This window comes from Pollachius pollachius, assembly GCF_949987615.1.
Source record: "Pollachius pollachius genome assembly, chromosome: 13".
In the NCBI taxonomy this organism is placed as follows: Eukaryota; Metazoa; Chordata; class Actinopteri; order Gadiformes; family Gadidae; genus Pollachius; species Pollachius pollachius.
In genome coordinates this window covers 3,278,312-3,302,565 of record NC_136946.1, presented here as the reverse complement: position 1 = coordinate 3,302,565, position 24,254 = coordinate 3,278,312, and the positions used below count along the sequence as shown (strand labels likewise).

General features: G+C 52.9%; 1 protein-coding gene across 2 annotated transcripts in view; it reads right to left on the bottom strand.

Annotated features, from left to right (window-relative positions):
* Window positions 1-45: 45 nt before the first annotated feature.
* cica (capicua transcriptional repressor a) overlaps window positions 46-24,254 on the bottom strand; it is a 26,634-nt gene continuing 2,425 nt past the window's right edge. The window contains exons 2-17 of one of the 2 annotated variants that reach the window (XM_079749218.1): window positions 22,544-22,622; window positions 17,981-21,668; window positions 16,531-16,774; window positions 11,675-11,806; window positions 10,758-10,911; window positions 7,136-7,235; window positions 6,212-6,394; window positions 5,816-5,942; window positions 5,007-5,146; window positions 3,929-4,052; window positions 3,671-3,753; window positions 2,865-3,057; window positions 1,657-1,757; window positions 1,047-1,168; window positions 641-890; window positions 46-321 (exon numbers count right to left, since the gene is read on the bottom strand). In XM_079749218.1, coding sequence (XP_079605344.1) covers window positions 127-321; window positions 641-890; window positions 1,047-1,168; window positions 1,657-1,757; window positions 2,865-3,057; window positions 3,671-3,753; window positions 3,929-4,052; window positions 5,007-5,146; window positions 5,816-5,942; window positions 6,212-6,394; window positions 7,136-7,235; window positions 10,758-10,911; window positions 11,675-11,806; window positions 16,531-16,774; window positions 17,981-21,445 — 5,613 coding nt within the window. In that variant the 5' untranslated portion in view covers window positions 21,446-21,668; window positions 22,544-22,622 and the 3' untranslated portion in view covers window positions 46-126. The remainder of the gene's footprint in view (window positions 322-640; window positions 891-1,046; window positions 1,169-1,656; window positions 1,758-2,864; window positions 3,058-3,670; window positions 3,754-3,928; window positions 4,053-5,006; window positions 5,147-5,815; window positions 5,943-6,211; window positions 6,395-7,135; window positions 7,236-10,757; window positions 10,912-11,674; window positions 11,807-16,530; window positions 16,775-17,980; window positions 21,669-22,543; window positions 22,623-24,254) is intronic. The other variant, XM_079749217.1, reaches the window with a different exon arrangement.

Sequence of the window (24,254 nt, the reverse complement as noted above, 5' to 3'; positions counted from 1 at the left end):
TAAAAGTAAAATAATGTTAGTACTAGTTTAATATCCTCACCTGTAAAGGTGTAACTGCGGTTGTTAGCCGCAGTGCAGTTAGCGGTGGCTAAGGGTTTAGCCTCCAGCGGGCACAGTCCTCCACACTCATCTTCTCTCTCCCGCTTCACCACCACGCACTTCCCCTCCTCCGCCACCCTGGCCAGGGGGGGGCGCCAGAGGGCCGTGGCCCGCCGTCGCCCCCGGGGACGGGGGCTTGGCCGCTCCCGGTGACCCGGTTGTCGTGGAGATCGCGTTGGTTGCCAGGGCAACGTTTGCGGTGGGGTAGATGGCAGTGAGCAGCTGAAATGATAAATGATCAACAAAGTCCATGACTACAATTAAGTTTTTATTACGCCAAAGGTTTGAGTGCACACCGTAAAACTCACTAATGGGTGCAAACATACAGTGGTTACCATGGCAACATGAACGCTGGCATTACCAGTGCATTCAATGGGAGTGTATCATTGATTTTTGTTCCGCTTTTCCATGATTATTTGCGTTTAATCGTTCACGTGATTTCGGGGATCAGGATACGAACGGTTTTATCGGTGGGCATGTAAACGGGATTAGGGAATCGGTTCAAGCTGGTTGGAAGTGATTCCGGGCGGCTGAAGCCTACCTGGCGACCGCTGGGAGGCCCGGCCTGGGAGGGGGTCTGTGATTGACAGCTGAGGGGCGGGGCCGGGGAAAGCAACGGCGTCTGAGCGGCCGCTATGATTGGCTGGACCAGGGCCTGCGCCGCCGGGGCGATGGCCGTGAAGCCCAGTGTTGCCAGGGGCGATGACAGGTAGGCGGGGTCGCTGCTGGGGGGCAGGGCCTGTTGGGCCGTCGCCGTGGTTACGCCCTGGCTAGACTGAACATAGGTGATCCTGAAGGAATAAAACAGATGACGTAAGTAATGTGTGTGTGTGTACGTGTGCGTTTGTTTGTGCGTGGGTGCGTGTGCGTGTGCGTGTGTGTGTGTGTGTGTGTGTGTGTGTGTGTGTGTGTGCGCGTGTGTGTGCGTGCGTGCGTGCACGTGTCACCTGGTGGGAGGTGAGGTGAGCAGCACGGCCTGGTTCGGCGTGGCACCCATCACCGTCGTCATGGAAATGGGGAACGAGCTCACCGCTCCTCCGCCAACGGGTAGGGGTGCGATTTGGATGATCTGAACACACACACACACACACACACACACACACACACACACATGTTTTAGAAATGAATAGTTTGCTAACTAGCTAGCTTAGCTAAGGCACGGCAACTCCTATGCTGTGTTCCAATATACATACTTCCATGAGAACACTTAAACGTAGTACACTCTCCGCGCTCACGAAGTGCGCTGATTTTCGGATGTCAGTGTCGGTCCAAATCAAATATTCCGTGGAGCACTTACCGGAAATTACAACTGCGGCTCCTCCCCCGCAATAAACATCCCGCTTTGAACGGTGAACCCTTTACGTGTAGTAGCTATAAAAAGCTATAAAAGCTATAAAAAACAACAAAATGACTCCCTTAATGCAGGCTATGTGGAAAATGACGTTGGCTCAGCCCTCTTCTGCTACTAACCATACGTAAACATTTACACTGCCAAAGCAGGTAAAAAATCCAAAAAGGAAAAAGTGTCTTTTAGCTAGCACGTTTTTGGCATGTTACCTTGTTTCCCGCCACGGCGCCATTCTGCATGGGAAGGGGCGGGGCCACGAGAGAGAGGGCAGGAGGGGGAGGAGTCTTCAGGACCGGTGACTGGTTTAGGACTGGAGACAGAGAGAGAGAGAGAGAGAGAGAGAGAGACAGAGACAGAGACAGAGGGAGAGAGAGAGATCAGACCAGAGCAACAACCAGCCTTAGTACTTTATGGATTACAGACACAACGACAGACAGACAGACAGACTGAAGGTCCTGTGGTGTTAGTGTTTGTCCGACAGGATAGTTTGTGTGAACAGGCTCATGGCTCAGGGGTGTCTTTCTGAGTCCTGACCACTAGGGGGAGCAGGGAACCAGCAGCAGTTTAGGGTCAGAAAGAATTCTTACTAAAAGATTTAAAGATATTGTATCATTTACCTTTACACAAAACCTTGTGTGTAAAACTATTATGAAGGGCGTTCCTTCTGTGGATGCTTGGGACGTTCGGGAATATTGGAATGACATTGGAAATTGGCTTATTAGTCTGGTATTAGTAAATGTTGTTAACAAAGTACAACTTTTTCTTTAATTGCGATTCAGATGAGGCTACAAAAAAAAGGTTGACTTCCTATTTAAATCCCTCCTCTTTCTGTCAGCCAATCACAGAGGCCCGTCTCACCTCTGCTTCCTGGTCTGACTGACGCACCCGCCCCCGGCTGCACGCCATTGGCTACGAGAGCTGGGGGCAGGCCAGACGACAGGGCGAGGATGCTGGTTGGCTGCTGGGTTAGCCGGGGGGAGGAGGAGGGGCTGTCGCTGGACAGGACGTAGTGGATGGGCATCGTGGGGGACGTGGCCGAGGGGAGGAGCTTCGGCTGGATGAGGGGGAGGGGGGGGTAAGGCTTGGGGGCTCAGCAGCTGCAGCGATTGGCCGGCTGTGAAGGACCCTCCTCCATCTCCCAGAACTAGGCTAGCGGTGACCAATCGGTCGCCGGGGGAGGAGCCAGGGGATGGGTACCCGCCCCCCCCGTTGATTGGCAGCTGCTGGTGTCCGGCTCCTCCAATCAGAAGAGCCGTGGTGGTGAAGTCGAGGGGCGGGGCACCGGGGACGCCGGCGACGGGCCGTACCACGTCGGCCCCCACGGTGGGGGCCGCGCCCGCCGGCCTGAGGACCTGGGTGAGGCCGTGCTGGCCGTTGGGGGCGGAGCCTGGGTTGGACAGAGAGAATAACATCCCACCTCCTCCTCCACCTCCTCCTGTTGTGGTGGTAGTCGTTTCTCCTCCTCCATCTGTTAGTGGTTCTGCTCCTCTCCGCGAGCCTCCCTCGCTCCTCCCCTCCTCTCCCCCGTCCCTCCCCCCGCGGCTCCTCCCCCGCTCTGCTCCCTCACTCGGCCCGAGAAGAGAGGAGCTGGAGAGGGGCTGGAAGCCCTGCTGGAGGAGAGAGGAGGAGGAGGAGAGAGAGGAGGAGAGAGGAGAGGAGGAGAGAGGAGAGAGAGGAGGAGAGAGGAGAGAGAGGAGGAGAGGAGAGAAAGGAGAGAGAGCAGGAGAGAGGAGAGAGGAGAGGAGGAGAGATAGGAGGAGAGAGGAGAGAGGAGAGGAGGAGAGATAGGAGGAGAGAGGAGAGAAGAGAAGAGGAGAGAGAAGAGGAGAGAGGAGAGAGGAGAGGAGAAGGGAGGAGAGGAGAGGAGAGAGGAGAAGTGAGGAGAGGAAAGGAGATGAGAGGAGAGAAGAGAGGAGAGGAGAGGAATGGAAAGGTGGAAAGAGGAGAGAGGAGAGGGGGAGAGGGGAGAGGAGAGAGGATAGCGGAGAAAGGAGAGAGGAGGAGAAAATGTGAACTTTGGTAAAAGCCTAAAAATGTTTATCACCAATTATTATTCAATTGTTAAAAATCTGTTGGTTATTGAAAAATTGATCAAGTATCCATTGGTTTAGTCTTTGTAGAGGTGGCCTCTTTAGTGATCTACTGAGGATTCAAAACGAGGCAAGATCAATAAACGAATTGGCAACATTTGATTGTATTGGTCAAAGTGTTTGTGGGCTGTACCTGTCCGTCTGGTTCGTCCTCGTCGCTGTCCGTCACCTGCTCTTTACACTTGAGGTCTATGGAACCTTCCGGGCAGGCCTCCTCTGATTGGGCGCGAGTTGAGGGGGAGGTAACAAGAGGAGACTCAGGAAACATTGTTTATTTTAAAGAGACAGTAACACAATGAATACCCAAATGAAACACCTTGTTTTAATGTGGCGCCACCGAACCTAACCGCATGTCACCTCCCCCTCCCCGTCTCCCCATTGGCTGACTCACCCATGACATCATCGTCGCCCTCTTCCTCACAGATGACCATGCGCTCCTCGTCGCTGGTGACGTCCTCGCTCGTCCCCCGCTGGGCCAGGGGGTGGGGGGGCGCCCAGCCGCGAAACAAGTCCTCCTGGGAGAGAGGGGGAAAGAGAGAGAGAGAGAGAGAGAGACAAAAAGAGAGAGAGGGAGAGAGAGCGAGAGAGAGAGAGAGAGAGAGAGAGAGAGAAAAGAAAGAGAAAGAGAAAGAGAGAAAGAGGAAGAGAGAAAGAGAAAGAGAGACAGAGAGAGAGAGAAAGACACAGACAGACAGACAGACAGAGAGAGAGAGGGAGAGAGAGAAATTGATCCTATTGAAATATTTTTCTAGCCTGGCAAACGCCAGACCTCATCTCAATCTACATTGATTGAGATGAGGTCTGGGAAACCACACATCCATTTTCTCGTATTTGTTTACGATTGCCCGGAGCCCTTCATTGGGCGCTACGAATGTCTATCATATGAGTCAGTACGTAGCTCATAGCCAATCAAAGCCTGTTGGTAGCAGGGCAAAGACATCTTCACTTCTTGGTGATGAAAGAGTTTAACGCTGGAAGGTGCTATTTTTTCTAAATAAACTTGCGTTCTAAACTACTTAGAACACTATCTAAGGCTGCATCGAAAGGTAACGCGTCTGCTGCCGTTTTGGATCCGTAGACTACAAGCTTCGGTGTGTCGCAACGGCGTCGTCATCGTCCTGCCGTCCCTCCCCGTTCTGTGATTGGTTCCCTATCGCAGGCGAAAAACCGGATCCATGGAATCCAGGCGGCCTGGCAGCGCGAAATGAAACCGCGCGCAAGGCAGCGCGGGTATACCCAGGCTGATATTTTTCCAGAAATAATCCTAACATCTATATTTTTCAGCAATAAAAAATGTCATATGGTGAAATACATTTTCCGCGATGGGGTATAATGAACATGGATTGTTGTGTCCCTGTGATAGCATGACATGTAACATTGCAGTGATAGCATGCTAACAGCGAGCTCATTCTTTCCTTCCATGTTTCCCACCAGGGGTCGGCGAGCGCCCGGGCCCCCAGAGAGCTCACCTTCTCCAGCTCCCTCTCCAGGGTGTGCACCGCGCTCTGGGAGGAGGCCCTGGGCCGGGGCTGCTGGGGCCCGAAGCCCTCCGGCCGGCCACCGGCACCCCCGCCACGGGCCTCTGGGGGCTGGGGGCCCGGCAGCAGCTCTGGGGGAGGGGAGGGGGGGGGACATGTTAGCGTTAGCATCTCGTGGCTCGTTGTCCAGAATCTGCTAACTGTCTGCAAATTGTTTCTGCTAACAGCGTTTGTTCCATGGTTGCTAACTGTTTAAAATCTGCTACAAAACTGCTAACTCCTTAGCATCTGCTACATGGTTGCTAACTGTTTAGCATCTGCTAACTGGATGCTAACCTTTAAGCATTGGATACATAGCTGCTAACTGTTAAGCTACTGCTAACTGTTAAGCTTCTGCTAACTGTTTAGCATCTGCTAACTGGATGCTGACGGTTAAGCGTCGGATACAGAGCTGCTAACTGTTCAGCGTACATGCCAGGGTGTACATGCCAGGTAATATGATGCAAGTGATGTACAATATAAGTGTGATCATGAAGGAAATACTGTATATTGGCAGAGAATTAAAACGTACTATCACTTCATTCTGGGATATCTGACCAGGAGCCGTACTCACTCACTCACTCACTCCCATCTCACTCTTGTCTACACCTTTCTGTCTCACACGTCTCAATCCTGATTCTCTCTCACGTCTCAAACACACACTCTCTCTCTCAATCCATTTCACACCTTCTGCCTGCACAGCAGTCTCTCACACAGACACAGGCAAACACACGTGCACACACACACACACACACACACACCTGTGCTCTCAGACATGCTCCTCTCGCGGTTCTCCTTGGGCGTTGCCCGGCCCTCCGACAAAGACTTCCTGCGGTCCTTGTTGCACCACTTCCAGTCTGGGTGGGCCTTGAAGTGGGCCTCCTTCACCTGGGGGGGGCACACACACACACACACACACACACACACACACACACACACAGGAACGCACATGGAAACGCACACACAGGTGTACAAACACACACACAGGCACACGAAAAAGAAAACGATGTCATGAGCACTTCACACACACATATCGTTGTAGTGAAGATGGACCGAAATATCCCAAAATAAACAGTCCTTCTGCCACGAGAAGAGGATGAGAGGAGAGTGGTCGGGGAGAGGGAGGGAGGACCAACAGTCGTCTCGCTCTTGGCTACCTGGAAGGCGAGGTCGTGGTACTGCTGCTTCTCGTTGGACCCCAGGGCGTACCACCACTCCCCCAGGATCTTGCTGACGGTGCGGTTGTCCTGGTTGGGGTGGCGCTGGTGCACCAGGGCCCGGTGCCGCTTGGAGAAGATCATGAAGGCGTTCATAGGGCGGCGGATGTGGTCCTTCTCCCTCTGGAGGGGAGAGGGGAGGTGGGGAGGGGAGGGGGGGGGGGAGGAGGAGGGAGGAGAGAGGGGGGAGGAGAGAGAGGGGAGAGGAGGAGGGGTGAGGAGGGGGGGAGAGGGGAGGGGGGGAGGAGAGGGGGGGGGGGAGGAGGGAGGAGAGAGGGGGGAGAGGAGGAGGGGGGAGAGGGGAGGGGGGGAGGAGAGGGGAGGAGAGAGGGGGGAGGAGGGGGAGGGGGAGGAGGGGGAGGGGGAGAGGGAAGGGGGGAGGAGAGAGGAGGAGGAGAGAGGGGGGAGGAGGGGTGAGGAGAGAGGGGGGAGAGGGGAGGAGGAGGGGGAGGAGAGGAAAGGGGGAAGAAGTTAATTTATTTATTTCATTAAAGGCACTTAAAGCCAACACTAAACATCCCATAATGCAGCAGGTTCCCTGGCCCACAGGAGCGCACTTTGCTGCTGAGATGCACGATCCCTTTATCTCCGAGATCCAGCCATTATGTACTACCAATAAAAGGAAATAGATGAATAACCTTGGCTTTCTGTTTGCAATAAACCTGGTCAACGATCAGCACTTGAACTCCTGATCGCTCGCTTTAATTACTCCCAGTCTGTTGTAAAAGGCACTTAGACACAGATAAGAGCGATACGGAGCAGTAAACCTGAAGAAGGTAAGCAGAGCCCAACGTCCAACCCTGTCCTCCTCTCCTCCTCCATCGTCTCCTTCTCCCCTCCCGCCTCTCCTCTCCCGTGCCTCACCTTCCTGTCCAAGTCCTTGGGCAGGGCGCTGAGGGACTGCGTGCGTCTCTTGATGGGCCCACTAGAGGGCGCCGGCTCGTTGGAAACCCCGGGGAAGAACCTGCTCACACCCAGCAGAAGAAGCGGAGCGTCAGCGGGTCCAGGGAGATTCCACAGCAGGGTGGAAATGTACAGAATGTTCCTGTGGTTTCACATGCGGCGCTCAGACAGTTGTCGTTGTGGTACATGGTAGCTCCCGATAAAGGGGGGGGGGAAGGTATGGGTAGAGGGTTAAGGTAATGGGTTAGGGAGGGTTAGGTTAAGGTATTGGGTTAGGGAGGGTTAGGTTAAGGTAATGGGTTAGGGAGGGTTAGGTTAAGGTAATGGGTTAGGGAGGGTTAGGTTAAGGTAATGGGTTAGGGAGGGTTAGGTTAAGGTAATGGGTAAGAGATGGTTGATTTAGGTGTTATGTCGGGGAGGGTTAGTTTAGGTGTTAGTTTAGGGAGGGTTAGTTTAGGTGTTATGTTGGGGAGGGTTAGGTTAAGGTAATGGGTAAGAGATGGTTCATTTAGGTGTTATGTTGGGGAGGGTTAGGTTAAGGTTATGGGTAAGAGATGGTTAGTTTAGGTGCTAGGTTAGGGAGGGTTAAGCTAAGGTAACGGGCGAGAGACGCTTAGTTTAGGTGTTAGGTGAGGAAGGTTTAGGTTAAGGTATTAGGTTAGTAATGGTTAAGTCTAGGTGTTAGGTAAGGGATGATTAGTTTCGGTATGAGGTTAGAGTTGGTTAAGTTAAAGTATGAGGTTAGAGTTGGTTAAATTAAGGTAAAGATTTAGTGTGGTTAAGGTCCATTTAAAGATCAAGGAGAAAGCAATAGATCATGGGAATACCACTGGAACCCTAGCATACTACTACTAGAGTAGTTTAACCTAAGTCCACACTCTCAAGGTGTTGAAAGATGAGGTTACAACTCAAAGTCCCAACACACCAGTGGTTGTAAAGAATAAATTATCAGGTAATAATTAGTTTTAATTTGAGTGACTATTGAATGTAAAAGAATGCATGCTCTCACTCACAACTAAATTCAGCAAAGGGTTAGGGTCTAAATATATTTTTATTAATTAGTACAAACATATTTTATTTGCTCTCCAAATAATAGTTACTGTGATTGAAATAATTGATATGCCCTGATTAATACTGCAACATTATTAAGTAATAATTGACGATGATATTAATAAAAGATAATACTTAATTCGTTCGTCAATCATTTATAAAGATTAAATGCGAAGATCTTTCCGAAACACGTGTCAGTGTCAAGCCAAACAGTAATGTAAGACTGGTCTTATAAAACACACAGCTTTTAGGTTGTGTGAATACCCTTAAAAGTGATTAAAGGGTATCCTCCGCAATGTATGATAGGGCCTCCAGACCGACGCGTCCAACCCAGATACCTCTACCCAGACGCTGCCTTTCATCGCTCAGACGCACAAGGACTTCGCCGACACGACTCGGACACAAATGCCTTTCTGTAATCTGTTTTTTAACCGAAACTTTGCTTGAATTCAGACTTTGCGATTGGAGTGTTTACCCTTGTGGTGTCGTTCAGTTCATCTAGACTCTGCATAGCCTCCCCTAACGCAATTATTGTATGTTCTGCGTCCTTGCACTTTAAAATAGTACTTAGCACTGTGTAGCTTCTTCTCCTAGCTATCTTTGCTGTATATGGGGAATGGGTTAACCTAGTGATTGTTAGTGCTAGGAATTTGGTTCTATGAACATCCTATCCTTATCTTACTTATTGTAAGTCGCTTGGACGAAAGCATCTACTAAATGCTCTGAATGTTAATGCAAATGTCACGTAAATGTCGGGCTCCGTCTCGGTAAGATCCTGAAACTCGTCCATATGAACGTATGAATTCTTATGAACGTATGGACTGTTATGAACGTATTCACATGGACATCGGGGTTCCGTCGAGACAACGACGATCACAAACCAACAGATCTCCATCTCTCTTCAAAAGGCTCACTTCACACCATGTATTTGTTTTGAACCCGGGGCGGTTGAATGCAGATACAGGCTCCCTGAACCAGGATGTGCGATTTCAGATGCCCCTTATTCAAATACGGTGACATTTAAACTTCCTGTGCGGTTTCAGATAGGGCTTTTATTTTGGCGGCGACCGCCTCACTCTAAGAGTGTGAGGGTGTCCGTAGGAGTGATACAAAGACTGAGGTAGGAAGACAGGCCATAGACAAATACTTCTAGATGAGTTCTTAATCTCAATGCAAGCTCTCATATATTGCCAATATTATAATGTCTAAGATAAATTGTTAAGCTCAGTGAATGATTGATACGAGGCCATAAGGGGCGGGTAGGGTGAAGGCAGCTTGTTCAGGGACGCCCAGGGGCGGACCTGCTTCTCCGGGCTTCGAACCAAGAACCTCTCGGCTGGGACCCTCCCCTCTGACCGTCTACCCCGCCCTCGGACAGACCAACGGACTGTGAGACGCAGACAGACAGACAGGCAGACAGACAGTGTAAACCAACAGGCAGCGAGACTGAAAGAAAGACAGACAGACAGACAGACAGACAGACAGACAGGCAGACAGACAGACAGGCAGACAGACAGGCAGCCTTGGTCGCTGCGTGGCTGACATCAGTTTTTCTGTCTCCAAATATCGAGGGCTCAGCAGCGCTGGTTGAACCAGCAGAACTTCCGGAGAGCAGTGGGCGTCGACCCAGCGACCCCAGAGCTACAGCGGGCCGCGACCGAGCGTCTGAGCGACGCGACGAGATACCACCCACTCTGTCCCACACTAGCAGGCAAGGTCTCCCAGTCGTCGGCACGCTGATTCAACCCCTCGCCCCCAGTGGAAACGTCATACCTGACACTAGCTTCATAATTGATCTAAAACATTATGATATTGGCGATATTTGAGAATTTGCAGTGAGATTAAGACCGACAAAGAAATATATGGATATTTATGTCGAGCTCTGGCTCTTTTTGCATTTTCAATTTCAATTATGTGCAACCTTTTATTGACTTACTTGACTTGACATTTACTGTTTTTGTACATTTTGTTTTGTGTCTGTCGGCTGACTTTGTGAGCTTCTGGATACCTGAGTTTCCCCAAGGGGATGAATAAGGTATCTATCTATCTACCAAGGTATTGTCGTTCATATGAAGGTGCTTATGATGTTCATCCATGTTGGAACTCGGCTAATGCTAACACAACATCTTTTCACTAGCTAATTCCAAACCAGAAATACAGTGATTATTGTAATAGATTATAATTGTGATTAAATAGCTTCCCAACTGGCAGTATGTGAAAGAATGATCACCCTTTGGCGAAAAATAGTTTTGATGTTATTGGGAACTAGCTAATTTAGTACGGGCTAGCTTTTGAAGCTGGGACTAGATTACGTATCTAGGACTAGCTTGTGTAGCGGGAACTAGTTGAAGTTATAAGCAGCACCGCGTTTATAAGTATTCTATAACAATAAGTATAACAATCAGATAATAAGTAACAATATAATAATAATGAGATAATAAGTAATAATAATAATAATAATAATAATAATAATAATAATAATAATAATAACATATTTACAGTACACTACTTTTAAGTTGCCATGGCTACTCACGGGTCGTCAGTGTCGCTCTCCGTCTCGCTGTCGGCCCCGCCCTCCTCGGCCGGAGGATTGTCATTGGTCGGTTGGGGTTGTGACGGGGAACACCGCTCTCCGTCGGGCGGGCAGGAGCGGGCGTCGGTTACCAAGGCAACGCCAAAGCAAGGCTCTGGAACGCCAACCATCGGAACGTCAGGAATAGCTTAGCCCGTAATTTAGCCTGTAGTTTATGTCTTAGCATAGCCTTTAGTTAAGATTGAAGCTTTCCCTGTAGTTCATCTTTTATTTTAGCCTTCAGCTTAATCTGTAGATTAACCTGTAGCATAGCCCTTATCGTAGCATGCAGTTTGACCTGTAGCCTAGCCTGTGACTTAGCCTGTAGTTTGGCCTGTAGCTTAGCCTTTAGCCTAGCCAGTAGCCTCGTCTGTAGTTTAACCTGTAGCTTAATCTGTAGATTAGCCTGTAGCATAGCCCATATTTTAGCCTGTAGTTTGACCTGTAGCATAAACTGCAGTATAGCCTGTTACTCAGCTTGTAGCTGAGCCTATAGCTTAATCTGTAGTTTAACCTGTTCCCAGTCTGTAGCCTAACCTGTAGCCTAGCCTGTAGCTTAGTCTTTAGCTTAGCCTGGGTATACACAAAGATGTTTCACAAGCTAGCGAAGAGTTAACAGCTAAACGCCAAATATACCCAAAGTTATTATGCTGATGAGGTCAATATTTACCGTGCCAGTACCAATACAAAATCATACCCAACTAAACAGCCTAACAGTTACAAAGTAAACTTACACTAAACAACGTTAAGTCGAGCCTATACCAAGTTGCCAAGTAAACACCAAGTTCGACTTCCTGTTCGTATACTGATTCAACACATCTATGCTGTCTGGCGCGGACATTTTTATGTCCGTAATATTGGCGGAGCCAAACAATTACCTTTACTCTGATTGGCGAGCGATTGGCCGTCGGTAGGCTGGGAGGCTGCTCCTGATTGGCTGGGCTCCAGGAAGGGGACCAAGGAATGCCAAGGAAATATGGGCACCGTTCGGGGCTCCACATTCGTCCACACTGTTTTGGGGGGGGGGGGGGGGGGGGGAGAGACAGTAAGTAAGGCACTGACCCACACAACTAATACTACCGCCAATAGTAGTACTACTACTACTACTACTTCATACCCTCACTACTACTACTGCTACAACAACAACCATGCTACTATAAATAGCATTGAGTACTACTGAAATATGTATGATATCATCATTAGTAAACATGTATATATACTACTATATACTATTATATATACTATTACTACTACTACTATATAGTAGATCCTGGACCCCAATTTAAAGAGAAGGAAGACGTGAGAGACCAAACAGAAAGGAAACTTTAAAACACTGAATGCTCTTCCATTAGTGTGTATCTTTAACTGAACAACCATTTAACCTACTGCAGCTTTAACTTTGTGTATCTTTAACTGAACAACATTTTAGCCTACTGCAGCTTTAACATTATGTACCTTTAACCGAACAACCGTTTAACCCAATGCAGGCTTTAACTTTGTGTACCTTTAACTAAACAACATTTTAACCCAATGCAGCTTTAACTTGGGGCTAAATCTTATCTATCTCATCTTAGCCTTCAACCAAATGTTTTGCATTCATTTAGCTTCAAGTTCTCCAAGGACAAGACAACGTCTAAAGTGACAAGGCAATACATCTCGACAATCTCTTCTCCTTCGTCAATGGTGTGACTGCGCAACACCCGGAGCCAGAGTTGTGTGTTAGCGTACGCCAAAACATGAGGGCTACATGTGACTTTTTCGTCTCCGCCGTCGCTAACGCTACAGCCTCACGAGCCCACTGCGGATGAGGCGGAGGCTGCACGTAGCGACGCAGGCTATGCTGCTGTAGCCGCCGCGTGGACATGCTACAGGCTATATTTAGCAGAGATCTCCAGCCCAGCGGGGTCTTTGTCTGTTGCTGGGCTCTCCTCTTTGATCGCGGAGTACATCTGTCTGTACGCACGGAGGAGGAGGAGGGAGCGATGCTACGCTAGGGAGACGAGCGCGTGGTGAAAGCTAGGTGTCGTTGAGGGGGGAGGGGGTGAGGAGGGGAGGGGGTGGTGCGTGGGACGTGAGAAAGCGATAGAGGTGGAGTGAGAGAGCAAAAGAGAAAGAGAGGGCGAAAGCGAGAGAGCGAGAGCAACAGTGAGAGAGAGAGAGAGAGAGAGGAAAGGAGAAACAGCAAGAGGGCGAAACATAGCGAGAGGGAGGTTAAGGGAGAGAAGAAGGGAGGGGGAGAAACAGAGGGAGAGGGAGGAGGAGAAACAGGGCGAGAGGGAGGGAGGGAGAAGGAGACAGATACAGAAGGAGTGAAGGAGAGAGATGTACAGAGAAACTGACAGATAGATAGAAACATAAAGATGGAGAGAGAGAGAGATGGGGAGGGAGAGATGTAGAGAGATGCAGAGAGAGACACAGAGAGAGAGATTTAGAGAGAAAGAGAGATGTAAAGAAGAGAGAGAGATGTAGAGAGAGAGAGAGAGAGAGAGAGAGAGAGAGTGAGAGGGGTAGAGAGAGAGAGAGAGGGGTAGAGAGAGAGACAGAGAGAGAGATGTAGAGAGAAAGAGAGAAAGATGTCGAGACAGAGAGAGAGAGAGAGAGAGACAGAGATGTCGAGAGTGAGAGAGAGAGCGAGAGAGAGAGAGAGAGAGCTGTAGAGCGTTCATGTTATCGGCTCAGGCCTTGACCCTGTAGCGCGCTAATTCCATCGGCGGAAACGGCGTATCCATGACAACGTGCGGCCATACGATTAGTTCTTTGTGTTTCTCACATGGAACAATTGTATTCACATCACGACAGCCTCAGCCTCAATGCCCTGTCTGGCTACTTAACGGCTACTGTGGGTGAGTGTCTGAGCGTCTGTGTGTGTGTCTGAGTGTGTGTGAGCGTGTGTGTGCGTGTGAGTGTGTGTGTGAGCGTGTCTGTGTGTTTGTGTGTGTGTCTGAGCGTGTGTGTTTGGTGTGAGCTTGTGTGTCTGAGCATGTGTGTGTGTGTGTGTGTGTCTGAGAATGTGTGTGTTTTGTTTATGAGTACGCGCGTGCGTGTGTGTGTGTTTATGTATGAGTGTGTGTGTCCATTAATGAGTTTGTGTCTTAGCGTGTGTGTGTTTTGTTTATGAATGTGTGTGTGTTTATGTAAGGGTGTGTGTGTGTGTCCATTAATGAGTGTGTGTATGTGTGTGTGTGTGAATGTGTGTGTGTGTGAATGTATGTGTGTGTGTCTGTGAGTGTTTGTGTTTGTAGGGGCATGTCTGTGTTTTTGTGTTGCGTGAAAGTCCTCATTGATCTCCTTTGTGCGTTCAACCTTGCAAGTCTAGACACGTCAATATTATAGGCGTTTAAAGAGTTCAGTGAAACACCCTTTATCTTAGACACACACACACACACACACACACACAGTGACTCATGCGTTACACACTGTGTGTTCAGCTGAACTGTCATCTTAGCTCGGGGCGCGTGTTTAAAAGCCTTCCCCATTCCTCCAGTCTCCCCAGTCTGTCACTTTCCACTACGGCAAAGTTCCCAACGCTCAAATACAGACAGAGACAAGCACACACACACACACACACACACACACACAGACAGACACACACAGACAAGCACAAGCACACACACACACACACACACACACACACACACACACACAGAGACAGAGGGACAACGTGGCATTTAAAGAAGACAAACATTTCTTTGATCATTTTGTCTACTCATTGCCCTTAGCCTAACTCTACAACCATATTCTATAATTTGGCAACTAAATACACATATCAATTCCACGTCAATTTCAATGTCGATATATTATTTCACACTGGGTGACTAAAATGTATGTTGCTGGTGTTATAGATAGTTCCCGCTACACAAGCTAGTTCTATCTGCATAAGGTAGTCCTAGCTACGTATGCTAGTTCCCACTACAAAAGCTAGCCATTGCTGACTTAGCTAGTTCCCTCTGAACAAGCTAGCCCTTGCTACACAAGCTAGTCCTTTCTACATTAACTCTTTTTTTTGCTACTTTAGCTAGTTCCTTGCTATATTAGCTAGCTCCTTGCTATTTTATCTATTTCCTTCCACGCACGCTAGCCAATGCTACAAAAGCTAGTCCTTTCTACGTTAGTTAGTTCTTTGCTATATTAACTAGTTCCTTCTACAAAAGATAGCCCTTGCTACAAGAGTCATTCCTACATTAGCTAGTTCCCTGCTATATCAGCTAGTTCCTTGCTATATTATCTACATGATTCTCATTATATAACCTAGTCCCTGTGACACAAACTCCCTTTACGGTTTGAACAGAGTATCATATTATCTGATCCTATACAAGCTAGTCCCTGTTTAGGTGGCTATTATAGCTTACGGTCTTTCAATAGTGGTGTATTCTGATGAAATTAGTCATGCTAATATAAATATACTTTCAGACCTCACAGACGGTTTAGAAGACGACCAGATATCTGAGGTCTGACGTAGTACACATCAGACGTGACAATTATTTCAGCGTGATAAAACAGGCGATAAACACATTTACATATCGAGGAACCAACTGTTCAAATCCAAATGTGTAACTTAGCAATTACGTTGATGAGAAATATATATAGACATCTGTATATATATCTTTATACATACAAATTGCAACATTGTGTGTCTCAATGTATTTCCATATCCCCCCGGTCCTAAGTGTTACTAAATGTTGTGCTTCTGTTATGCCAGCGTCTCCAAGAGGCCTCGTGATTATAATAATAAGATGGAGGCTAAGTTTTTAAACAGTCTAATATGGTGGCTGTGCGTTGGCATGGTAACAAGCATATGCGCTGAAAGCGGTTGATTCTAATCTGGCCTCGCAGCAGGGGGCCAGCAGGCAGTTATCCCCACGACGCCGTCATAGATATATATATATATATATATGTATATATACTGTATATAAACACACACACACACACACACACACACACACACACACACACACACACACACACACACAACACGGAGAGGCATTGAAGCCATAGTGAGTGAGTGAGTGAGTGAGTGAGTGTGTATATATATTGTATGTAAACGCTCACACACAACAGGCAACAGCAGTGAAGCCATAGTGTGTGTGTGTATATATATAGTTTATGTAAACACACAGACACACAACGGACAGTGGCAGAACACTGGTTCCGTATGAAAGCCCTTTTCAGGACCGACGACCTCGAGGCTCTGCAGTTGAACGGAATGATACGTGTCCTCTAACCCAAAGAGTTTGTTTAGCGCTGGGCGGTAACGTTCCTCCCTGCCCTGAGCTCGTCTGCAGCGTTTGATGCATGTTTCGGCTGTATCTTACATTCACATTTACATTTAGGGCGTTTAGCAAACGCCTCTATCCGTCTCACAATAAGTACATTTGTCAGACACATTTACATTTTTTCATCCGTCTTCACGGCTGAATCCTCTTATTGTAAATTCGCTTCGGACCAAAGCGGCAGCTAACTAACTGTAATGCAATGTGATTCCCCCTCTCTCCCCCTCCCTCTCCCCCATCCCCCTCCCACCCCTCTCTCCCCCGCTCTCCACCATCCCGCCTCCTATCTCCCCCATTTTTCCTCTCCCCATATACCCTCTCTCCCCCAGCCTCTCTCTCCCCCCCCCTCTCCCCCAGCCTCTCTCCCTTCTCTCACCCCCATCTTCCTCCCCTACTCTCCCCCAGTCCCCTCCGCCCCCCCCCCCCCCCCCCCCCCCCCCCTCCCTTCTCTCCCCCCTCCTCACCCGTGCCGGGGCGGCCGATGATGATGTCCTTGCGGGGGGCCGGGTGGGGCGACTCGGCGGGCAGGATGAGGGGCAACAGGGCCGTGGGGGAGGGGTGGCAGGGCACCGGCTGGGGCAGGGGCCCCCCGGGACCGTCCCCGGGGGGCCCGCCGCCGGGCTTACGCTCCTGGCCCCCGGACCCTGAGAAGGGGGAGGGGCCAGAGATGGAGTGGGCGGGGTGGCCACCGATGGGAGGAGTCAGGGACTGAGGAGAGAGGAGGAGAGAGGATCAACCAATAGGAACACATCAACTAAAATGATTCACATCCTTTTGTTCATCACAAATATCCTTAAGTGCTACAAACATCCTGCATGGAAATATCTCCTGAAGCACCTCACAAAGTATTCATCAAAAACCTTTAAGAGTCACAATTACTGCAAGAAAGAACGTTTTAATGAGAAAATAATCAGCTGTAGACAACAATTTAAGGCTTCAAGGCGCCTCTCAGCACATATCTGACCGCAGGGAGAGTGTGATCATTATGATTGGGTGACGAGTCAGTCTCTCCAGAAAAATGCAGCGTTTTTTTTTGATTGTTGTGGCCAAAAATCCTTGATTATGCGGCACGTTTTCTTAAAAAATGCGATGAAATATGCGGCGTATTTATGCAATTTTATGCGATGAAATTGCGGGAACTTGCGAAAAATGCAGCTTTTCGATGACGTTCACGTCGCGTAATTACGTCACTTCATAACGTTCCCATGGCAACAGGGGAAATGGCTGCTCTTGTGTGAAGCAAACGCAACATTTTTCTAAATTTCTGCTAAAATATATGTGACTTTTTTGCAACAAAATGCGGGGATTATGAAATCATGCAAGCCCCACATATTTTGCGCGGAAATCGGCAATTTATACGGTGAGAGTGCGGCATATTTGAAAATACGCGGCCCCCGCATGAATATGCAGACTTTGGCTGATTATGTGTTGAATTATGCGATCGCATAATCACATTTTTCTGGAGGGACTGACTAGTGACAGGGTGACTGTAGTGAAAGGGTGACTGTAGTGACAGGGTGACTCTAGTGACAGGGTGACTCTAGTGACAGGGTGACTGTAGTGAAAGGGTGACTGTATTGAAAGGATGACTCTAGTGAAAGGGTGACTCTAGTGAAAGGGTGACTGTAGTGAAAGGGTGACTCTAGTGACAGGGTGACTGTAGTGACAGGGTGACTGTAGTGAAAGGGTGACTGTAGTGAAAGGGTGACTCTAGTGACAGGGTGACTGTAGTGACAGGGTGACTGTAGTGAAAGGGTGACTGTAGTGACAGGGTGACTGTAGTGAAAGGGTGACTCTAGTGACAGGGTGACTCTAGTGAAAGGGTGACGCGGTGACAGGGTGACGCGGTGACAGGGTGACGCGGTGACAGGGTGACTAGTGACAGGGTGACGCGGTGACAGGGTGAGTCCTCACCGGGGTGGAGGTCACCAGCACCAGGGTGGAGGTGGGGTTCCGCAGCAGCACGGCCCCGTTGGTGGCGGCCCCGTTGATGGGCACGGGGGCCTGCAGCCCGGCCCCGCCCTGGAGGGCCCCGCCGGGGGGGGGCTGGTCCCGGGACCGGGCCCTCTCCCGCCGCCCCAGGGGCCCCTCCGAGGAGAACTTGGCCAGCGGGACGTCGGGGTTGCGGACGATGACGGGCGAGTCCCTGAGCGGCACGACGCGGCGGGCGGAGGGCTCCTGGGGCAGCGGCGAGGGCGGGGTGGGGGACACCAGCATGGGGGGAGGGGTGGAGGCAGCCGAGGAGGGGGGCCGGCTCACGGCGCCGCGGGGCCGGGGGAAGGAGAGGGTGGGGCCGGGGGGCTGGCCCAGAGGGGACAGCACGCGGAACGCGGCGGGCCCTAGGCCCCCCAGGGCGGGGTCCTGCTGCTGGTGGTGGTGCTGGAGGTGGGGGTGGGGGTCGGCCGGCGCGGCGTGGGCCTCCATCTTCCTCTTGCTGGGGCTCATGGGCACGGTGAAGGTGAGGTTGGTCTGGAAGGTGGGCACCACGCCCAGCTTGGTGGCGCTGGGGTGGCGGTGGCGGCGCGGCGTGAGGGACGGCGGCGCGGCGATGGGGCTGAAGGTGGCCGTGCGGTAGCCGAACAGCGGCGAGGGCGACGGCGACGGCGTGGGCGAGAAGGGCGACTGGTTGGACACGGGCGAGAAGGAGGGCGTGCCGGAGCGCGAGCTGCCCAGCGACACCAGCATGGACGCCGCCTCGCACTCGTCGAAGTCGAAGCGCGACAGGTCCTGGGGGAGGAGCGACGGCAGCACCAGGCGCGGCCGCGAGTCCCCGCCGCGGCTGCTGGCCTCGCTGCTGTCCCGCGACGTGTCGTCCCAGTCCAGCTCCGAGCTGGCGCGCCCGCCGCCGCCGCCGCCGCCGCCGCCGCCGCCGCCGCCGCCGCCGCCGCCGCCCAGCCGCAGGTCGGACGGCGTGAGGGTGCCCGTGCTGCTGGCCCCGCCCCCGGCGCGGTCCCGGGCGCCCCCGTTGGCCTCCATCTCCTTGGTACGCATGCTGAGGTGGCGGGAGCAGTAGCCGCGGCGCTGGGACTCCTTGGAGCAGCCCTCCCGCGAGCACAGCCGGCGCCACTGCTTGCCGTTGAACTTCTTGCGGATGCCGGTGGGCGTGCACACCACGTCGCCCTTCTTGTACTTCTGCTGCGCCGCCGTGAGCGGCGTGCGCGCGCGCGACGAGCCCGTGGACGAGGAGGAGGAGGAGCCGCCCCCCCCGGCTCCTCCCCCTCCCCCGGCCCCGCCCCCGGCGGAGGAGGCCTTCTCCCCCCGCGAGGAGGAGACGGCGGGCGAGGAGATGGGCGGGAGAGGGGGGAGCTGGGGAGCAGAGAGGACGCCGCCGCTGCCGCCGCCGCCGACGCCGACGGACGCCAAGGCGCCCGGGTCGAGACCCAGCAGCACCTGGGTGGGGGGCGGGTGGGGGAGGGGGGCGTGGACCAGCTGGGCCGGGGGGAGGCCGATGCCCCGGACCACCGACAGGTGGGGGTTGAGGTAGCCGGGCGGCGGCTTGGACAGGATGTGGCGGTGGTGGGACAGTAGGGCCTTGGGGGCGCCGCTGGGCGCCATGCTGAAGTGGGACACCTCCATGTCCTCCTCCGGGGTCAGCGGCATGTAGTGCTGCTGGTGGGGGTGGGGGTGGGGGTGGGGGTGGAGCTGCTGGTGGTGGGGGTGGGGGTGGTGCAGGCCGCGCTCCCTCTCCTTCTCCCGCTCCCAGTCGCGGCCGGGCCCCAGGCTCAGCACCAAGGCGGGCGGGGCCGGCGTGACGGGGGAGCTGACCCCCGACGAGGAGGTGGAGGAGGCCAGCGCCGGACCCCCCGGGCCCGGGTACGGCAGCCCCCGGCCCGGGACCCCCGCCCCGGGCCCCATGCCGCGGCTCAGCCTGCACAGCTCCTGCTCCACCTCCATCTCCTCCCGCTCCTCCTCCCCCCCCGCCGGCCCCCCCCTCGGGGGGAGGTCCAGGTCCCAGGGCGGCACCAGGAGGCGCAGGCTGTGGCGGGACACCCAGACGGCCTGGGGCCCCGGGGCGCCCGGCTCCCCGGGGGGCCCCTGGTCCTCCGCCAGCAGCACGCGGTAGGGGTGGGCCACGGCCGGGTGGTCGTCCACCTGGGTGACCACGCCCTCCCGGTACCAGGGCCCCGCCCCCGCCTCGGCGGGCCCCTCCTCCTTGCCGCCGAAGGGCACGCAGACGGCGGTGCCCGCGGCGACGGGGCCCCCGCCGGGCGGCGGGGCGTCCAGGATGACGTCGACGGGGCCCCGGTCCGGGGGCCCCTGCTGGTGGTACGGGTAGCCGCACAGCGCCTTCTCGCCGTGCAGCTGCACCTCCAGGCTGCGCGTCTCGCCGCTCACCTGGCGGACCACGCCCGCCCGGAACACCGGCCCCGGCGCCGGGGGCCCCTCCCCGGTGGGGGCGTGGCCCCGGAGCTGCCGGGCCAGGACCCTCTGGTTCTTCAGGCCGCGGGCGAGGGCGTCGGCCAGCGCGTCGGGCAGCCCCGACGGCGAGCGGGGGCGGGCCGACGGGGGCCGGCGGGGGCGGGGCCGGGGCTCGGGCGGGGGCGGGGCCTCCAGGTCGGCCGAGTGCTCGCTGGCGGTGTCGGTGGAGGAGCAGCGGGGGAGGGGCCCGGGGGACACCGTGGCTCCGCCCCCGCCTCCCCCCAGGGGGTCCCGCTCTGACGTCAGCGTGGGGGGCCCCGGGGAGCCGCTCTGGCGGTCCGCCACGTCGCCGACCGTCCGTCGGCTGTCGGGGTCCGAGGAGAACCCGTCGTGCTCGCTCCCTGCGCCCGCGGCGCGAAGGATGATGACTCCTCCTCCTGCTCCTCCCCCTCCGGGCGTCGGGGGAGGGGGGGCCAGCGGGGGCGTGCTGGGGGCGTGGTTGCCGTGGTTTCCGGCGGCGGAGGAGCAGTGCTCGGAGGTGTACTTCTTCTTGGGCACGCGGGCCTTGAAGGTGGCGGTCTTGCGGCTGGAGGCGGGGTTAGGGCTGCTGGCGCTCGGCGTGCTGCTGGCGCTGCTGCTCCCGCCCCCGGGGGCGTCGCCGGCGTGCGGGGGGGCCCCGCCCCCTGCCAGCCGCTCCCCCCTCTCGTCCGCCGGCTTTGTCGGCGACTCCCCCCCGGCGACTGTCGTCACGGCGGCGGCGGCGTCGTCGACGACGGGCCTTGCGGCGTCCAGGTGGGGAGGCCCCTCCCCCTCGGCGGTGGCTTGCGTCCTGGTTGGCTCCTCGGGGCAGGAGTCAGAGTGTGAGGAGGAAGCGGAGGAGGAGGAGGAGGAGGAGGAGCAGGAGGAAGATGGCGTCTGGTGTTTGTGCGTGCCGGAGGCCCTCGGCTCCGCGCCGTCCGTCTCGCCGTCGCCACGGCGTTTCCCGCCTTTCGCGCGGCTATGCTTCTTCAAGGGCTTCATGGCTTCATGGAGGTCGCCCTCTGTCGCTCCTCGCCTTCAAACGCTTCCGTCGCTCGGCTCCCTCCGACTCTCTCCTCCCTCCCTCCCTCCCCCTCCCTCCCTCCCTCCCTCCCTCCGTCTCTCGTCTCAGCACCTGTGCCTTCCGACACTCTCTCCCTCTTTCATCTCCCCCGTTTTTCCTCCTCCCGCGACTTCTGTGCGTTCTCTCGTTCTGCCAGGCAACCTGTAGGGAGGCAGGGAGGGAGGGAGGGAGGGAGGGAGGGGAGAGGGGGAGAATCATTCATGTGCTAAACGCTTTGTGACAGGTACAAAGTCCACCCACACCTCCCCTCCCTCCCCCCACAACACCTCCACCCCAGCAGGTATCTGAGCGAGAGAGACGAGAAGGAGGGAGCAAGAGAGAGACAGAGAACGAGAGAGAGAGAACAAGAGAGAGAGACAGAGAACGAGAGAGAGAACAAGAGAGAGACAGAGAACGAGAGAGAGAACAAGAGAGAGAGACAGAGAACGAGAGAGAGAGAGAACGAGAGAGAGAACGAGAGAGAGAGACAGAGAACAAGAGAGAGAGACAACAAGAGAGAGACAACGAGAGAGAGAGAGAGAGACAGAGAACGAGAGAGAGAACAAGAGAGAGAGAGAGAATGACAGAGAGAGAACGAGAGAGAGAGAGAGAGAGAGAGACAGAATGAAAGAGAGAATGACAGAGAGAGAACAAGAGAACGAGACGAGAGAGAGAGAGAGAGAGAGAGAGAACAAGAGAACAAGAGAACGAGAGAGAGAGAGAGAGAGAGCTGATTAAATCAAACCCAAATCCACCAGACACTCAGCCTTAAAGCAAACATCTCGACTGACTCTGTGCCACAGACACAAAACCGCCAAGAAAGTGAATAAATAATCATACGCCATGAGAAGCAGAAAATATAAATCAACATAACGAATCAACACTCCAATCTGATTGGCCGGGAGAAGGACGTCCCTCACCCGTGCGTTGTGGTAATGCAGAGTGCTTTACTAATTCATTACACATTAAATCCTCCTTACATAACAGGATCTGCTGCCAGCCCACAGCAACACCTGCACCGTGGGGCCCATACGTACCGGGGACAATGAAAACACCTGCACCGTGGGGCCCATAGTGAGATATACTGGGGACACCAACAGACCTGCATCGTGGGGCCTGTCGTGCGGTAAACACAGCAGTGAGAAATCTCAACATGCTACGTAAATACTGTCCGACACTTGCCCAGGCAAGTCCTACTCTACACTCTCTCTCTGTCTCACACACACACACACACACAAACAGATACACACACAAACACACACATACACACACACTATAGGGTTTCTTGGCTGGGCTAGAGCAGGCGGGGAATTCCTCTTTCGCTCACATTCTGAACTCACTCTTGGTCTCTCTCTCGGTCTCGGTCTCTCTCTTTCTCTCTCTCTGTTTGTGTTCCTCTCTCTGGCGGTGTTGTCTCTCGCTCGATCTCTGTGTTTGTATATTTGTGTTTGTATACCTCTCTCTCTTTCTCTCTCTCTCTCTCTCTCTCTCTCCATGTGTACTCTGGTTCTCGCTTTCTCTCTCTCTGTACTCGGTTTGTCTGTCTCTCTCTCTCTCTCCCTCTCTTTCTCTCGTGACCTTTATCTATGTATTTTATTGTCAATACACCCTAACGCGCTCTACTTCCTGTGAAGAACGTTACCTAACTTCCTGCTTCTCTCTCTCCCTACCTTTCTCTCCCCCATCTCTCCCTCTGTGTATTTGTCCCTCTCTCTTTCTCTCTACCTCTCTCTCTCTCTCTCTCTCTCTCTCTCTCTCTCTCTCTCTCTACCTCTCTCTCTCTCTCTCTCTCTCTCTACCTCTCTCTCTCTCTCTACCTCTCTCTCTCTCTACCTCTCTCTCTCTCTCCTACTCTCTGTCTGACGGGGGGAAGAGGAGGTGACAGAAGGAGACAGGAGGAGGAGGAGATGGGGAGAAGGAGAAAGGAGGAGAGGAGTGGCGCCTCATGGAGCATGCGAGGGCCTAGCTCTGGGTGTATATATAGCAGCTAGAGCTAGGTGCTTAGCTAGCAGCATGTGTGGAGGTTCCCGCTGCCCGCTCTGTGTCAGACTGCTAGCATACCACAACGCTACTAATAGTAGTACTACTACTACTGCTACAACCAGCACAATACTACTGGACTATACCACTGCTACTACTACTAGTACTACTGCAACTGCTACTACTACTAGTACTGCTACTAGTAATAGTACTTCTAGTACTGCTACTACCAGGGGCGTGGGAATGAGTTTAACATTGGGGGGGACACATATGTGAAACCTGACAGATCCGTTAATGGTTTGAAATACAGAAATATGTCATAAATTAACTACACTGAAAAAATTCACAAATATATTTTATTCTACTAAAAAGATACATTTGTAAATGTAAAGGAAAACACATTTTGAATGGCAGTAATGAACTGATAAGTATCAAATCAATTCTTTAATTGCTCAATCATCCAGTTTTTTAGAATAAGAAGCGGTGACAAGACGCTGTGTTGCGCTTTCAAAACAAAATAAAATATTTTTCTCCCCCGGTATAATTCTTAGGTGGGACAGATGCGCCTGTCTCCAATATTGGAGGGGACACGTCCCCTCCGTCCCCCCCGGTTCCTACACTCTTGGCTACTACTACTACTACTAGTACCGCTACTAGTAATGGTACTACTAGTACTGCTACTACCGCTATTACTATTATAACACAACTACCCCCAATATAGTCCTCCTAGCCCTCTACCCCATCCGGTTTCGATCTGTCTGTCTCTAT